The sequence below is a fragment of the Mizuhopecten yessoensis genome, unplaced genomic scaffold (assembly GCF_002113885.1).
Source record: "Mizuhopecten yessoensis strain PY_sf001 unplaced genomic scaffold, ASM211388v2 scaffold6785, whole genome shotgun sequence".
NCBI lineage: Eukaryota > Metazoa > Mollusca > Bivalvia > Pectinida > Pectinidae > Mizuhopecten > Mizuhopecten yessoensis.
Window position 1 is genome coordinate 505,001 of NW_018406723.1, and position 15,730 is coordinate 520,730.

The 15,730-nt window shown below is 37.9% G+C and overlaps 1 protein-coding gene across 1 annotated transcript; it reads left to right on the top strand.

Moving 5' to 3' along the window:
* The first annotated feature begins 364 nt into the window (after positions 1-364).
* LOC110452663 lies at positions 365-1,834 on the top strand. Its single transcript, XM_021501311.1, has 2 exons — positions 365-1,331; positions 1,524-1,834. The coding sequence occupies exons 1-2, from the start codon at positions 365-367 to the stop codon at positions 1,832-1,834; spliced, it is 1,278 nt and encodes a 425-aa protein (XP_021356986.1).
* The last annotated feature ends 13,896 nt before the right edge of the window (positions 1,835-15,730 follow it).

The following is a 15,730-nucleotide window of genomic DNA, read 5'->3' on the forward strand; positions in this document are numbered from 1 at the left end:
AAGAAGATCCTGGTAGTTGAGCAGAGTCGGAATCACTGTCAAACTCTTGATAGGAAGGAGACATGATCCGATATTCTGCAACATACTGCTTTGGCTTCGGACTCTGGGTAGACGAGAGGTGATATGGGCCCTCTATCACCAATCGGCTGGTCACGCCGAGCCCTTGGTTTACATACTCCCAAGAAGGCGGTGGCTTAGGGTCAATCGCGAGAGTATACTCTTTCAAATAGTATGTATATTCTTACGAGTATACTATTCTATGTATCTCCGACACTTGGCGCTGGATATCCGCGTCACACCAGTGTCCCCTTGTTGGGCTCCGTGGCGGGTGGAGGCATAGATCGTGAAACAAACAAATATACACATGGGTAAAGATAAAAACCACCAAAACGACGGACATACCAAAATCAGGAACGATGACCCTAGCTCAAAAACAACACAAAACGCAACACAGAACACCCAATTCCCGCAATTCCTTGTGATGACCTCCACACAGAGTGGTAAAACAACGGCCGCGTTGTCGCCACTTCTGTTGAGGAAGGGCATCCAGGGAATCGCAGGGGATGTGAAATCCGTTAAGCCATTGGGATCGGGCGATCTCCTTATAGAGGTTTATCGCCAACAACAGGCGATGAACCTACTCGGAACAACCAGTTTTGCCGGCATCGGTGTCAGTGTGAAACCACACTCATCACTTAATTGCAGCAAGGGGGTAATCAGGTGCCCAGCCTTGCGCAATGACACCGATGAAGACATACTGGCATATTTCCAGGAGGAGAGCGTCCCGGTCTCTGAGGTGAGGCGGATGGTGATCAGGAGAAACAATGATACAATCAAAACAAACACCTTCATCATCACTTTTTCAACGCCAACACTACCCCAAATACTAACAATCGGATACCAGAGGTACAACGTTTCCGTCTACATCCCAAATCCATTGCGATGCCGAAACTGTCAGAAGTACGGTCATCACGAAAAGCGATGTAGACGAAAATCGATCTGCCAGTATTGTGGCCGTGAGGGTCACACCGAGCAAAATGACTGTGACATCGCCAACCTGCGCTGTGTCAACTGTGAGGGGAAGCACGCTGCCTCTTCTCGCGACTGCCCTACCTGGAGCCAGGAGAGGGAGATATTACGGGTTAAATATACCCGAGGTGTCTCTTTCCCCGAGGCCAGGAGGATAGTCGGGAGTGCAGACATTGCTACACCCTCTTACGCACAAGTGACTCGAGGCAAGGCGCCGGTTGACAGTGTCACGGTCAAGGATGCTTCGGTTCAAGTTTCTGAAGACATACCTGCCTGGGGCTCACAAGTCCCAGACATGGCTGGTCAACAGAACTTGAAAATCCTCACGGGGGACCCATCCCGTTTCACGACTTTTCGAAAACCAACCAAAAACAGCAAACAATCAAAACCAGCATCACCATCAAAACCAGCATCTTCATCAAAACCAGCACCTTCATCAAAACCAGCACCACAATCAAAACCAGCACCACCATCAAAAACACCTTCCTCTTCAGGAGAAAACCCTCCAAAGGTTGGCACATCTAGGGCACATGTGCGTTCGCAGCGATCTCGCTCACTCACATCTGTTCCTCGATCCCAACTGAAACCAGAGACAACATCACCCACCAACAGACCTAGGAAAAAAATTAAAATAGCGAGGGGCAAATCCGAAGGACCGGATCTGAATGTCACCTTTGGCAAAGGATCAGAGGACCCGACAAACCGGTTCAATGTCCTACTAGATTTCGATGATGAGATGGAGACGAATGCCTCCGCGCTTCGTGCTTCAACTCCATCGAAATCCAGCCAAAATAACAAAAGATAAATAACACAATTATCCAATGGAACATCCGCGGATTAAAGGCAAATATAGAAGAATTTCAGAATCTATCAAAAGAATTTAGACCCGCCATTTTTTGTCTTCAAGAAATCATGCTCAAAAACCCAATCACGCTTAGAAATTTCTCACTCTACACTAATATTCCAACTGTAGTTAGCAGAGCAGCAGGTGGCGCAGCGGTAGCTGTCCATAAAAATATTCCTCACAGAATGATCAAGTTAAACACAAATTTACAGGCTGTTGCTGTCTGTGCAACATTACACCGACAAATAACTGTCTGTTCAATTTATCTCCCTCCGAGTATTGTTTTCACTTGTGAGCAACTCAATAATCTCGTCTCCCAGCTCCCAACACCATTCATAATCCTCGGTGATTTTAATGGTCATAATAGCCTGTGGGGCTCTCCCAACACAGACGAGAGAGGAAGACGTATTGAGGAATTTATAGATAAAAACAACTTGTGCCTTTTTAACAACAATACCCCTACTTATTTACACCCTGCTACAGGCTCTCGTACCCACATTGATCTATCATTATGCCATCCATCCATTTTACTTGACTATGACTGGAGGGTAAATGATGATCTTTGTGGGAGTGACCACTTCCCAATTTTTCTTCAGAATATTGGGACTCCTCTTGATGATCCTCTACCTCGATGGAATATGCACAAAGCAGATTGGGCCCAATTCCAACACATGTGCATTGAAAAACTAACCATAGACAATTTTACTAACCTCGACGACCCTATCAAAACTTTTACTGAAACACTCACTTCTATTGCCCAAAAGACAATTCCAAAATCCGCTCCAAAACCTACGAAGTTCCTTTTATCTGAAGAATCTTTTAAAACACGCAGTAATCGGGCAGCTGCTCTAAGACGCTACTTCAATTGCCCAACTGCTTCAAACTACAGTGAATTTAAAATTTGGCGGGCAAAGGCTCGGCGATCAATTAAAATTGACAAAAGAAACAGCTGGAGAGAATATGTATCCAAGATATCATCAAACACGTCCTCAAAAAAAGTATGGGATATGATTCGGAAAATAAGTGGGAAAAAGAAAAAGGCAACATCCTCCCACCTCATTAATAAAAACAAAATTTTCTCGTCTATAACTGAAATTGCTGATGCATTTGCAAAAAACATAGCTAAAAACTCATCCCCTCTAAACCACTCCCAAAAATTCCAGTCTTTGAAAAAAAAGAGAGAAAAGAAACGGCTCAATTTCAAATCATCAAACAAAGAAAGTTATAATGAACAATTTACCCTACCAGAACTTGTTGATTCGCTTAGAAAATCACAGGACACTGCTTCAGGTCCTGATGATATTCCATATCAATTTCTAAAGCACTTACCGGACTCTTCACTAACATGCCTTCTTTACATATTCAACCAAGTTTACGCTTCCGGAAAGATTCCCGATTCGTGGAAGAACTCCACAATTATACCTATCCCAAAACCGGGAAAGGATGCTACTGACCCAAACAACTATCGTCCTATCTCTCTGACTAGTTGTGTATGTAAAACTTTAGAACGAATGATAAACACTAGACTGGTTTGGTTTCTTGAGGCCAACGATATAATATCCCCTCTTCAAAGTGGCTTTAGAAATAGAAGAGGGACAAATGACCATCTCATCAGATTAGAGACGTTCATTCGAGAGGCTTTCGCCAAGAAAGAACACCTTGTCGCTGTGTTCTTCGATCTTGAGAAGGCCTATGATACTACATGGCAGTATGGCATCATGAAAGATCTTCACGACCTTGGCGTACGTGGAAACCTTCCCAATTTTATATCTAATTACCTATCAGATAGACACTTCAAAGTCCGTGTTGGTTCAACTTTTTCTGAAACGTCTAAACAGGAAATGGGAGTCCCACAGGGTGGAATCCTATCAGTCACACTGTTTGGACTTAAAATAAATGATATAGTCAAATGTCTTGGTCAATCAACAGAAGGGTCGCTATTTGTGGATGACTTCTTGATCTGTTACAGATCTAAGAACATGCACACGATAGAACGACAACTTCAACAGAGTTTAAACAAACTACAAAATTGGGCAGACGAAAACGGCTTCAAATTCTCTAAATCCAAAACTGTGTGCATGCATTTCTGTCAAAAACGAAAAGCACACAATGACCCAAATCTAACACTCGATGGCACTAGAATTCCTGTTGTTGAACAGACTAAATTTCTCGGCCTCATTTTTGATTCGAAACTCTCTTTCATACCACATATAAAGTATCTGAAGGATAAGTGTTCCAAGGCGTTAAACATTATACGAGTCCTTTCTCATACTGATTGGGGAGCGGATCGTGAAATGCTTTTGCGCCTATACAGATCACTTATTCGAACAAAACTGGATTATGGTTCTATGGTATACGGGTCAGCGCGCAGTTCGTACCTTCAGATGCTAGATCCAATCCATAACCAAGGGCTACGTCTTGCCCTGGGAGCTTTTCGAACAACACCTGTAAAAAGCCTGTACGTGGAAGCAAATGAACCATCCCTTTATGACAGAAGAATAAAACTTTCATTACAATTTGCAACTCAATTAAAATCAAACCCTAAAAATCCTGCTTTCAACCAAGTATTCAACCCCAAATACCAAAACATATTTACGCAAAACCAAAAACTTCTGCCAACATTTGGTATCCGAATTTTGAATTTCCTGCAAGAACTCAACATAAAATTGACGGACATAGCTGAATTTAACATATCTGATGTTCCTCCGTGGACCATTCAAACCCCCGATTTTAACTTTACATTACATGAGCGAGGGAAATCAAGTGTTATGCCCGAAGAACACAAATCCTCCTTTCGGGAATGCATTTCGAATTACCCTTCTCATACACAACTTTACACCGATGGCTCCAAAGAAGGTGAGAAAGTGGCAGCAGCCTGCTGTACTGCCAATACTTGCACTTCAGTCCGACTACCAGACGGCGCCTCCATCTTTTCTGCTGAAGCATGCGCCATTGGTTTGGCCCTCGACCATATCGATGAACACCGCATTAAAAAGGCAATTATTTGTTCAGACTCTCTATCTGTCCTACAGAGTTTACAGTTACGAGATCCTAAAAACACAATCGTACAAAACCTTGCTCTTCGAATATCTCGTATATTAAAAAAGTCTAAAATAACTTTACTATGGATTCCGAGCCATGTCGGAATAAAAGGCAACGAATTTGCTGACAGGGAAGCAAAAAATGCATTGAATCTCGAACAAACAAATATCAAACTACCATACACAGATTTTAAACCTACTATTCGTACAGCCATTCAAAATGAATGGCAGAAACGCTGGTCTCTGGAGACCAACAACAAACTTTTTAAGATACAACCGAAACTTAAAACATCTATTCCCAGTCGGAAAGATCGTAGAGAGGAAGTTGTCCTCGCTCGGCTCCGCACTGGGCACACATATCCTACTCATTCGTACCTTTTAAAACGAGAAGATATACCTTCATGCCACGCATGTGACACTCCATTTACAGTGGAGCATTTTTTAATAGAATGTTCCGATTTTAAACACATTCGTGATAACTACTTCCGAGTCCCGGATATGAAAACACTTTTCAGTTCCGTGGATTCGAAGGCATTATTTAACTATTTGAAAGACATCGGTCTATTTTATAGACTCTGATGTCTTTTAACCCACCTTATCCTTTTTGACGTTATATATATATCGCATATTCCATATCATCTATTCGTTATCTCTTTTATTATTTTAACCCCCTTTTATTATTTTTAATTACCTACACATACAATGCGAATACTTTTAAAATGAACCATTTTATCTGATTTTATCTTCGCTATTCACATGTTTGTTAAAAAAGTAAAATAAATAAATAAATCACCATGGCCCTAAATGACCACAGCCGTCGATGGGCCGTTAAACATAAACAAACAAAATTGTTTAAATTACTGCTTGTTAATCTGCTTTGTCTTCTCTTTCAAAAATACCGTAATTTCCAGATATCTGATACAGATATCGGAATGGTACCTGGAAACCGCGTGACCACGTGACTACTACAACAGGTAAAAATCAGAAAAGCTGTAGCTGTTGAATTATCGAAAATGCAGCGCGAATGCTATTACACACTAAAGGCAATGCTTACCTAGCACTTCTGACACCAATGAAGTAATAATTACCTTCTATCTTTGTCTTCCAAGCCGCCACGTGGTTGACTATATCTCTATGTCGCTGGACGGGTCAGGCAAGAGTGATATAGCTCACAACGCTAGTATTACTAGTTCAATAAGTATCTGGCACGGTACCCAACAATATGCAAGGTTACCGATAAACTGTCACTACAATAAGTAGAGCACACAGTGCGAAGAATGGGTTACAATGTCTACAATATGCAGAGCACAATAAGCCGCCCGTACAGTCTGGAATCCTGGAAGGAAGAGAGTTGGGGTCCAGGTATATTCACCCAAAAGCATCACGGGGTCTCTTGCGCCTTACTTCCGGTGAAAGCCCGGATGACGTAATGTAAACAGACCGTCGACACAACAGTTAGAAGCAGAAAAAAGATAAAGAACCTAAATATTGCAATGGGTGCAGCAGATTTAATGTGGTCGCTTTAGTGTCTCCAAATAGAGGACACCAAAGCAAATCCCCAATTTTGCAGGGGGGTTCCTACATTAGTCACCTCCTACGATACATGCAGTAGGTAACAGCAGGTGTATTCTTTTCCTGATCCCCCACCTGCATGGGTGTACATCGTTAGCATCAAATCTGCGCAATCACAAGGAGGCAAGTACACAAACATACCCCGTCTCCTGCACACATATACAAAGACATGCACGATTACACGACACAAATGGAGGCACGTACTTAATTCACCTTAGCTGTTATTAGGACGTTACACAAAATAAAGCCATAACCAATTCGGTCAGGTAATCAAGCGGAACGAAATGAACAACCTTTGCACATGACATGTATTTATATAGAATGTTCTGTTACCACAAGCGTTAACATTGATCCAGTTACAAGAGGAGACTAAACTATAAGGCAAACAATATCATTATTAACATTAGTCCTAGGTCAACAACAACAGCACTGCAATGTCAAGCATTCCTAATGCGCGCACCATCGTAACAGCAATCAACAGCATACAAGGTAACTATCATAATGATACATTTCTAGTGAGCATCATCATCATAGTAGTCAAGTTCTTTGGTGAGCACCATAATAATAGGAAAGCTCATCGTGCTCGTAGTATATTTCAACACAAAATTTTAATTCAAAACAAATTTGAAGCTTCTCCTGCTGGAACCTGGACTTCATTTCTAAAGCCATAGCCAAATTACCATGAAATCTCCCTCTCTCTCGCAATGAGCCCCAAACCTTCTTGTGTAACAATGACCAATAACCGCTACCTCCCCGACGCCTGCCGATTCATATTAGTTTGTTGCCTATAAAATAACGTCATGTTAACAGCTAATTTATCTTGGTCGGTTTTGTGTCACCAAACATAATTTAGTATTTAGTGTTTTACGTTATTTACCCTGTTAAAACAATTACCTGTTTTTCTATTACATAAAGAATACGAGGTGTTCTGAATACAGTTTTTCGTGTCTATTAATTTTGACCAGTTTTTTATCATTCTATAAATCATCATACTACAAACGTAAGTATCAAATAGTTGCAGTAAAGTTTTCAAAACAAAGGCTTAAGTTAGAACAGTTCGAAAACAGAGCAAACATAGCCTGGCGACCTTGGAGAGCAAGCTGCTTCTGAGTAAGAAAAGGAGTATTTCGAAGAGTTTGCTATGTTTCCCCTATTGGGCCCCGCCCCTCTGTCCCCAGGGGTCAGACCCATCGTTGATACACAATTAGGTCCCCTTCACCCAAGGATGCTTTAGACCAAATATGGACATAATCCTGTCATTCCTACGGATTTAAAAGCTATTTTTCCTCTTTGGCCCAGCCTCTCTGCCAAAAAGGGGATCAGACCCACGGTTTATACAAAATTGGTCCCCCTTCACCCAAGAGTGCTTCATCCCAAATTTAATTAAAATAAACAAACCTGTCATTGCTACAGAAGAAGGATTTTGAAGAATTGGCTGTTTCCCTTATTGGGCCCGCCCCTCTGCCCCTAAGGATGTCAAATTTGGTCAAAATACCTTCATCCCAACAGAAGAAAGGTATTAAAGCTATTCCTCTATATCCCTATTGAACCCCGCTTCTCTGACCCCAGAGGGGTCAGATCTATTGATAAAAACGTTGTTCCTCTTTTTCCCCAATGGTGCTCCATGCCAATTATGGACAACATCAGGTCATTCATACAGAAGAAGTTTTTTGAAGAATTTGCTATTTTTCCCCTATATGGCGCCATCCCTCTGCCCCCGAGGAGGGGCGGGGGGCACACTCGCTGTTAACATAAAATTGAGTCCCTCTTGCTCAAGGATGCCCCAGACCAAATTGGGATGAAACCCTTACCGGGTAATCCCTATGGTAGAAGGACGATGTTAAAGGTTTTACCTCTATTTCCCTTATTGCGCCCCCCTCCACTGCCCCCAGGAGGGCCACACCCATCGTTTAAACATAATCTAGTTCCCTTGGCCCAAAGATGCTCCAGGCTAAATTAGGACAAAGTCCCATAATTCTTACGGTAGAAGAAAGATTTTAAAGGTTTTACCTCTATTTCCCCTCTTGCGCCCCCGCCCCTCTGCTCCCAGGGGGGCACACTAACCGTTTATACAAAATTGAGAGCCCTTGGCCCAAGAATGCTCCAGACCAAATTTAGTTAAAATCCACTGAGCCGTTCCTGACTAGTAGCGTTTTAAAGAAAAAATTGACGGACGACGCTGCGCCATGGCATAAGGTCACTTGCCCTACTTAACGTCAACATTTTCAGTCTGAAATATGTTAGAATGTCAAAAAATCAAATTGTATTGGGCTCGGGAAGTGGTAAATATTTGACATAAAAACCTCAAATATTTCAAAATTTGGAAAAGTTTCAGAATTTTCAAGATTTAATGAGAAAAATTCATTTACAACAAATAGTTTAAAGTGGACAGCTTTCAGCCGGACAAATTTATTTTTCAGCTTGGAGGAAATGACATCGGTTATAACAAAAGCTCCCGTTATATCTTTGACAATTTACGTTAATTAGAAAAACATTTAAACAAACGGGTGGATGTGAGGTATTTGTAACAGCGGGCAGCCCTGAACAAACTTTTTAAAAAGCATTTTGTGAAGTACTTTTTTTGTGACTGAATGTAAAATTTCCGAAGGAGTATGACAACGGACTTGACCATTTTTTTGAAACAGGTTTAAGGAAATCGTTTAAGGAAAACATTTTTCATTGTTTATTATTTCCCTCTCTGATGATATTATAACAATAAAACTTTATTTTTAAGTAAATACACTGCAATAATTTTCCAATAATGTTTAGTCATAGAAATACAAAATAAATTATATCTTTACTCAGTTACTCTGTACTTTAAGTACAAAATGTTTCTTTGCATAAGCATAACCATGCATCATTGATACATATTCCACAATATTCATTATGTTAGCCTCTCGGCTAACAATATTACTACGAAATGTGTTCCCAACAAAATCCTAAATCAGTTATGGCCAAACTACCTAAATTAATTTTGTGTATCAACATCACACTTCAAAATTATAACTATCAAAGCACTGTAAGTAGATTTTGAATATTTTCTTTTTGTCATAGTACCTACCACACACTTCTTCTGCCAACAAAAGCAGAAATTGTAAATAATCCTAAATAGCAATAAGTATTTTGTAACTACTAACATTATTTGATACAGGAGAGTTCAAATAAAATAGCATCAATAGTGCTGACACCAGGATGACAGCCAAACTGTATATCTGTATTATCATGATCTATATGTAGGTATTGTTCCAAATTCCAGATAATTTTAACATAAACAAAGTATTAAAGGGATCTGTAAGACTATTATGAACAGACATAATTAAATCAGTGTATATGTACCAAAAATGAAATTAACAGGTCAGTCAGAACATATTTTTAACAAATTCCAAAGAAAATATACATCAATCTGACCCACTCGTCTGTGTAAAATGTTCCTAGTAACGTAAATTGTTATTGTGCAATAGGGCAGCGTCCGTCGTTCTTCCGTTAACCTTTCCTTTAAAACGCTACTTGTCCTGAACGGCTAAGTGGATTTTAACAAAATTTGGTCTGGAGCATCCTAGGGCCAAGGGCTCTCAATTTTGTATATGGTTGGTGTGGCCCCCATGGGGACAAAGAGGCGGGGCGCAATAGGGGAAATATAGGTAAAACCTTTAAATCTTTCTTCTACCGTAGGAATTAAGGGACTTCATCCTGATTTAGCCTGGATCATCTTTGGGCCAAGAAAACTCAATTTTGTATAAATGGTGAATGTGGCCCCCTGGGGGCAGAGGAGCCGGGCGCAATAGGGGAATTAGAGGTAAAACCTTTAAAATCGTCCTTCTATCATAGGGATTAATCGGTAAGGGGACCGATATAAAAAAAGTCGATAAAACGTCAGAATAATTCGGCCTAACATACACCGTGATGAGTATTTTAGAAATATAAAGAGCCGTTTATTGCGGTAAATTTTGGCGGAAAACTACAATGGTCTTGATTTAGTATAAAAATGTCTGTAAATCCAGTGTCTGTCTCATTTTTACGATGATTCGAGACGCCTACACACTGCAAGTGTTTCATGACATGAAGATTCCTGACCGAGCGGGGATAGAGCGATTGATAGAAAACATCAATCACTATCAAATGACTGTCCTTTCTATAATGATGAAGCTACTGCTGCTTTAGAAAACCACATATCTCCAACAGGACAAGAAATGGTTCAAAAGCAACAGACACATTCTACTTCACTTTGTGAAGAGAAAAATCAGCTTTGAAAGAAAGAAGAGGGGTCTCTCGACTTAGAGTCACCAGATCATACCCAGGCTATTACGAGAAAGGTATTTGGGTGAACTACAAGCAGTTCTTGATGAGAAAATCCGATATCATGACGATATCATACCACGCTGGAGCCGAAGTTAAATAAACAATAAAAATCAGATAGCTGATCAAATAAAAATATATTTGATTGAAATATTGACCCACCAATTTCATAAAATGATGCTCTATGGCAATATATATATAGCGGACGATCTGAAAAAAATATGTTTTTATTCTATACATATATATATTCATTTCTTTACAAGACAAAACACATGACATTGTTCATAAGTACATGATTGTTCATACATATTAAACAAAGATCATCATCATCATATACGATATTATTATTAACACTATCATCGTTAACATCTGACATCATCTGTCATCATCGTCCTGACATTTTTCATCATCATTATCACTATCATCTTTCATCATCATCATCTTCACCATCATCATCATCTTCCTGACAATTCTTAACATCATCATCCCCATCAACATCCTCATCATCATAATCAGCAACATCCTGACATAATTCTGAACATCCTCATCACCATCATCAGATATCATCATCAGCATGTATGATATTATTCTTTATATTATCATCTGACATCATATGACATCATCATCTTATATTATTCTTAACATTATCGTCTAACATCATCATCATCATCATAATTGTCTTGCATCATCATCATCAACCATCATTTTAATATGTCATCATTTTTAACTGATATAAGCAGATATTAAAAAATTACCAATGCCATGTACATACATAAAGACATACACTGAGACCCTGGTGTAAAACAATATATATAAACCTATGGTATTAAACACATGAGCAAAACCAAATAACTGAAACAGAAAAAAAAAAAAACACAAAACATTACAGGGGATGGGGAGCAATCCTAAGTCATTATATTTTAACTAAAACCTGGCGAATTAAAATGTATGACATATTTGATGATCATAATTACAGTGAGGAGACGATAAAGTACAATAGGTGTATATATGTATAGAACAAATATGTCATATATATATAGTCATATTTTAACTGCATCCATTTATCTATTTGATGGTTTAACTCATCCTTATTTATTAATTCATTCTGTTTATACACAAGGATCTTTTGTGCTTTTAATTCAAATTTTATATAGCTTTGAGACTAGTCAGATTAAGGTCCATTTCTAGGCATTTAGTTTTTATATATGTATTGTTTTATAAGTAGTATTATGTTTTTTTTCTATATAAAACTTTTTACAGTTATATGAATGTTTACCAAAACGGAATTCTTGTTTTTCAAATCTTAGTGTAAGGATTTTACTTTTTCGAAATCCCATAGCATATGAAGTATTATTTCAGGGTGAATTTTACAGAAAGTGCAAAGGTTATTGTGTGATTTGCCATTTTTGAATAAAAAATGTGTTTGTAGTGAGAATTCTGTGGTTTATTCTGTACTGTAGCCACTGTAGTTTGGAGTTGGTGGTGGTTTTAAAAGGACATTTTTTTCCATGGTCCTTCATCTATTTTATCGTTTAATATCCATTTTCTTTGAGCAGTAGGTTTAAAAAATTTTAATTAATATTAAATAAATGTCTTGTGCTCCTTGACTATTTTTAGGTATATTTGATTTTTTCTAATAAAATGATGCACAGCATTCTTTAGGCCTTGGTATGTTAAAAAAATAGTATTTATTATATATTTTCTTGAAATTCTTCAAAGTGGTAGAGTGATCCATCAAGTTTGATAATGTTATATACAAATTGTACTCCCTTTTTAAACCAAGAAGTTTAGAATGTAAATTTTCTGTCAATCTTAATTTCACTATTTCCACGTATATTTGTATTGTATATGTGGCCATTTATTAGGTAGATATGTAAAATCTTATAATTTATTCAATATATAAGTTATTGAACTAGTTATAGGCTTAATTCGTTTAAAGATATAAACCTGATTATAATAAAAACAATAAAAGCAGGTAGCTGACCAAAAAGCAGTCTTTTATCAAAATATTGACAAATTTCGTAAAATGATGCAATATGTCCATTTATGAGGCAGATAGATAAAATCTTATAATTTCTTCAATTTTGTAACAGTTATAGGCTGGATTGGTTCTGAAGCATTGAACTGTTTTTGTATGGTATTTATGATCTATTTGAATGACACAGCTTTGCAAGCAAACAGCATAATGAACGCTATGTGTCATTCAAATAGATCATAAAACCATACAAAAACAGTTCAATACTTATATTTACGTTTTCTCTGCCTCTTATCGACAGTCTTCACAATTTCGTTCAATAGTTTGAACAGCGTATTGTCGCGTGCTGATTGGCAAACAAAGTAGTACTTCGAAATTTAAAAAAAACACTTTAATTTTATTCCACAATTCATTATCAATACAATTGCGTATGATATGTATATAGGATGGTTTAAGTTTATCAATAGAACTCTGAGCTGAAAGTTAGATTTTAAATTGTTTCGATTTTCCCCAGGAACAATTTTCGCGCATGGACAAATACAGTGAACACCGTAAATCCGACCTTGCCCTCCCCTGCGAAGAATCCAGGCGTAAATTTATTTGTTGATTGTATGGGAACCTGACAACAGTCGGTAGATTCTATAACAGCCTCGTTATTTGACCTGTCGTCAGAATTAAACGGAGGAACCATAGATGCGAGACGCGTGAAACTGATAGCGTTTGAAGTGGGTGATCTTGCGACGGAGCACAGGTTCGTTACAAATGTCTGAAATGTTTAGGTGTGCTTTAACTCCTGTCAGTAGGTCTATTGAATATGTGTATTTCAGACATTTGTAACGAACCTCTGTTGACCAGTGCAGTGTAACAGACGATATTCCTGATAAATTGCATGAGCGTTGAAATTGTTTCCATTGCCGGCATTGGTGATTTCAACCGATGTGCATTTTGTACGATATTGAATACTTTGGTCTTGTTTTCGTTGTAATAAAAGTGTTTTTTATTTATTTTGTATTTTGCACATACATTTACAATGACATTGTCAAATCTCACAACGCTCAGCGATATTTCAGCAGCCGTCATGCTTATTTATATTGGATATTGTAGTCCCGTCAGTGTTGTATTAATACGCTAAGAATTGTGTCTTGTGATGCATGGTAATTAATTAAGTCCCATCAACGACACAGCTTCCAAAGAGGCTATATAGTGACAATGCCATGCAAATGTAAATATATAGATGTAAACCTGATTATAATATCAACAATAAAATCAGATAGCTGACCAAACAAAAAGACTTTTACCCAAATATTGACCCTTAAATTTCATAAAATGATGCGTTATATCCATAAATCTGGTAGATAGGTAAAACATTATAAAAAATGCTATAATTTCCTTACAAATTAGGTTAGCGATCTAGAGATGCTAATATGCTTGAAATGTTTGTAATCATCATCGCAAAGATAAGACATTTAGTATTTGTTACACCTCAAGTGAATTTCTAGCTATTTGATTGGTTGGGAGAAAATTAAACAAAAATCTCTGCCACCCTCCGAAAATACATTGGTTTTAAGGGGCGCGGGTGATATCGCCATGAGACAGTGAAAAATATCACATGCGCTAAAAATGTGCGGGCACCGCTTCGTTTCCCCACCGTGATGGTCACAAGAACGTTTAACGGCAATAGCCAATTTCATCAAGCGCCGGTGCGATAGCGATTGTAAACAGCAGACTATCAACAAACAAGATGTCATTATCGAGGTTTGCTGCCGTTTCTGAGCTACACTGACTTTTGGTGTAACAAAATAGATATGACATTCATTAGCAGGTGACAGAGAATATTGTCAACCCTCAAACCCCATTGATGGTTTTCTCGGGTTGACAATATTCGCTGTCACCTGCTAATGAATGTCATATTTATATAAAGTCCTTACAGTAATCTGGTGTTCTCTATTATAAAGTTTAAAGTGCTAATTGGAAATATTTAAAGAATGATGTGATCTTACCTTGACTTTGCCTGCTGCTATTATATTCCAAAATGTATTAATCCAGAGTGGTATGTATCTTTGGTAAGGTGGTATTCGTATTCGAAAATGAGTTCAAACTGAGAAGACAAGGTCGGTGTCCTGAAATGTATACCTTCAGTTATTATGAGAACTAATACAGAGATCTACTCCAAAGTGTTCTGATGGTACCCTGAAGGGTTAACCTAACACCTATTTCTAGTCTTACCTGTTCTATAATTACCCTATCAAAATTTCAAGTTTCAAGTTTTTTATTTACCAAATGCAATACAGCATATAGGTTATACAGTTACATTACACATGGTTCATAATAAAGTACAATACACAAGATGGCGGAGAATTATACATGGTTTACATTTAACATATAGTTTTTTACTGACCCACCAGGGCCTTTCTTTTGTCAGTTGCATGCAATAAATATTTTCACCAACTTTACTCAAAGTTTTGACATTTTTACATGAAAACAATTTAATCAATTTATAAACACTAGGATGTCGATAATAACATTGTATAAATATGTATTTCTTAACTCAGAACAAGCTGGACAAAGTAGTATAAAATGCATTTCATCTTCTACCTCATTTTTGTTACAGACAGTACATATTCTTTTGCATCTTGGGATGGCATTGTAACCTCCTGACTCAATATTAAGACAGTGTGCTTGCATGCGATATATACTCAATGATTTTTTGATACTAGAAGTTTGTTAAGTAAAATTTTATTTGAAAATCATCAACAAGATGTTTATATAAGTCACATTTTGAAGATTTATCAAATGCACTACGTAATTCTTGAATGAATATTATCATGCAAGCGTTGAGAATACAGTTCCAAAAACTGCCAAATATGGTTTAAACCAATTCTACATAATTCATTTTTAACTTGATAAATCCAGTTTAATTTGCAATTTGGCTTTCTGATATGTAACTCAAATAAAGCATCATAACATGCTATT

What these genes read in the sequence shown, in the direction of transcription:
- LOC110452663 (XM_021501311.1), top strand. Translation starts at nt 365, where the DNA reads ATGGGTAAAGATAAAAACCACCAAAACGACGGACATACCAAAATCAGG. An exon ending in ACAAGTCCCAGACATGGCTG is followed by an intron (nt 1,332 to 1,523) that starts GTCAACAGAACT and finishes CTTCCTCTTCAG; the next exon opens with GAGAAAACCCTCCAAAGGTT.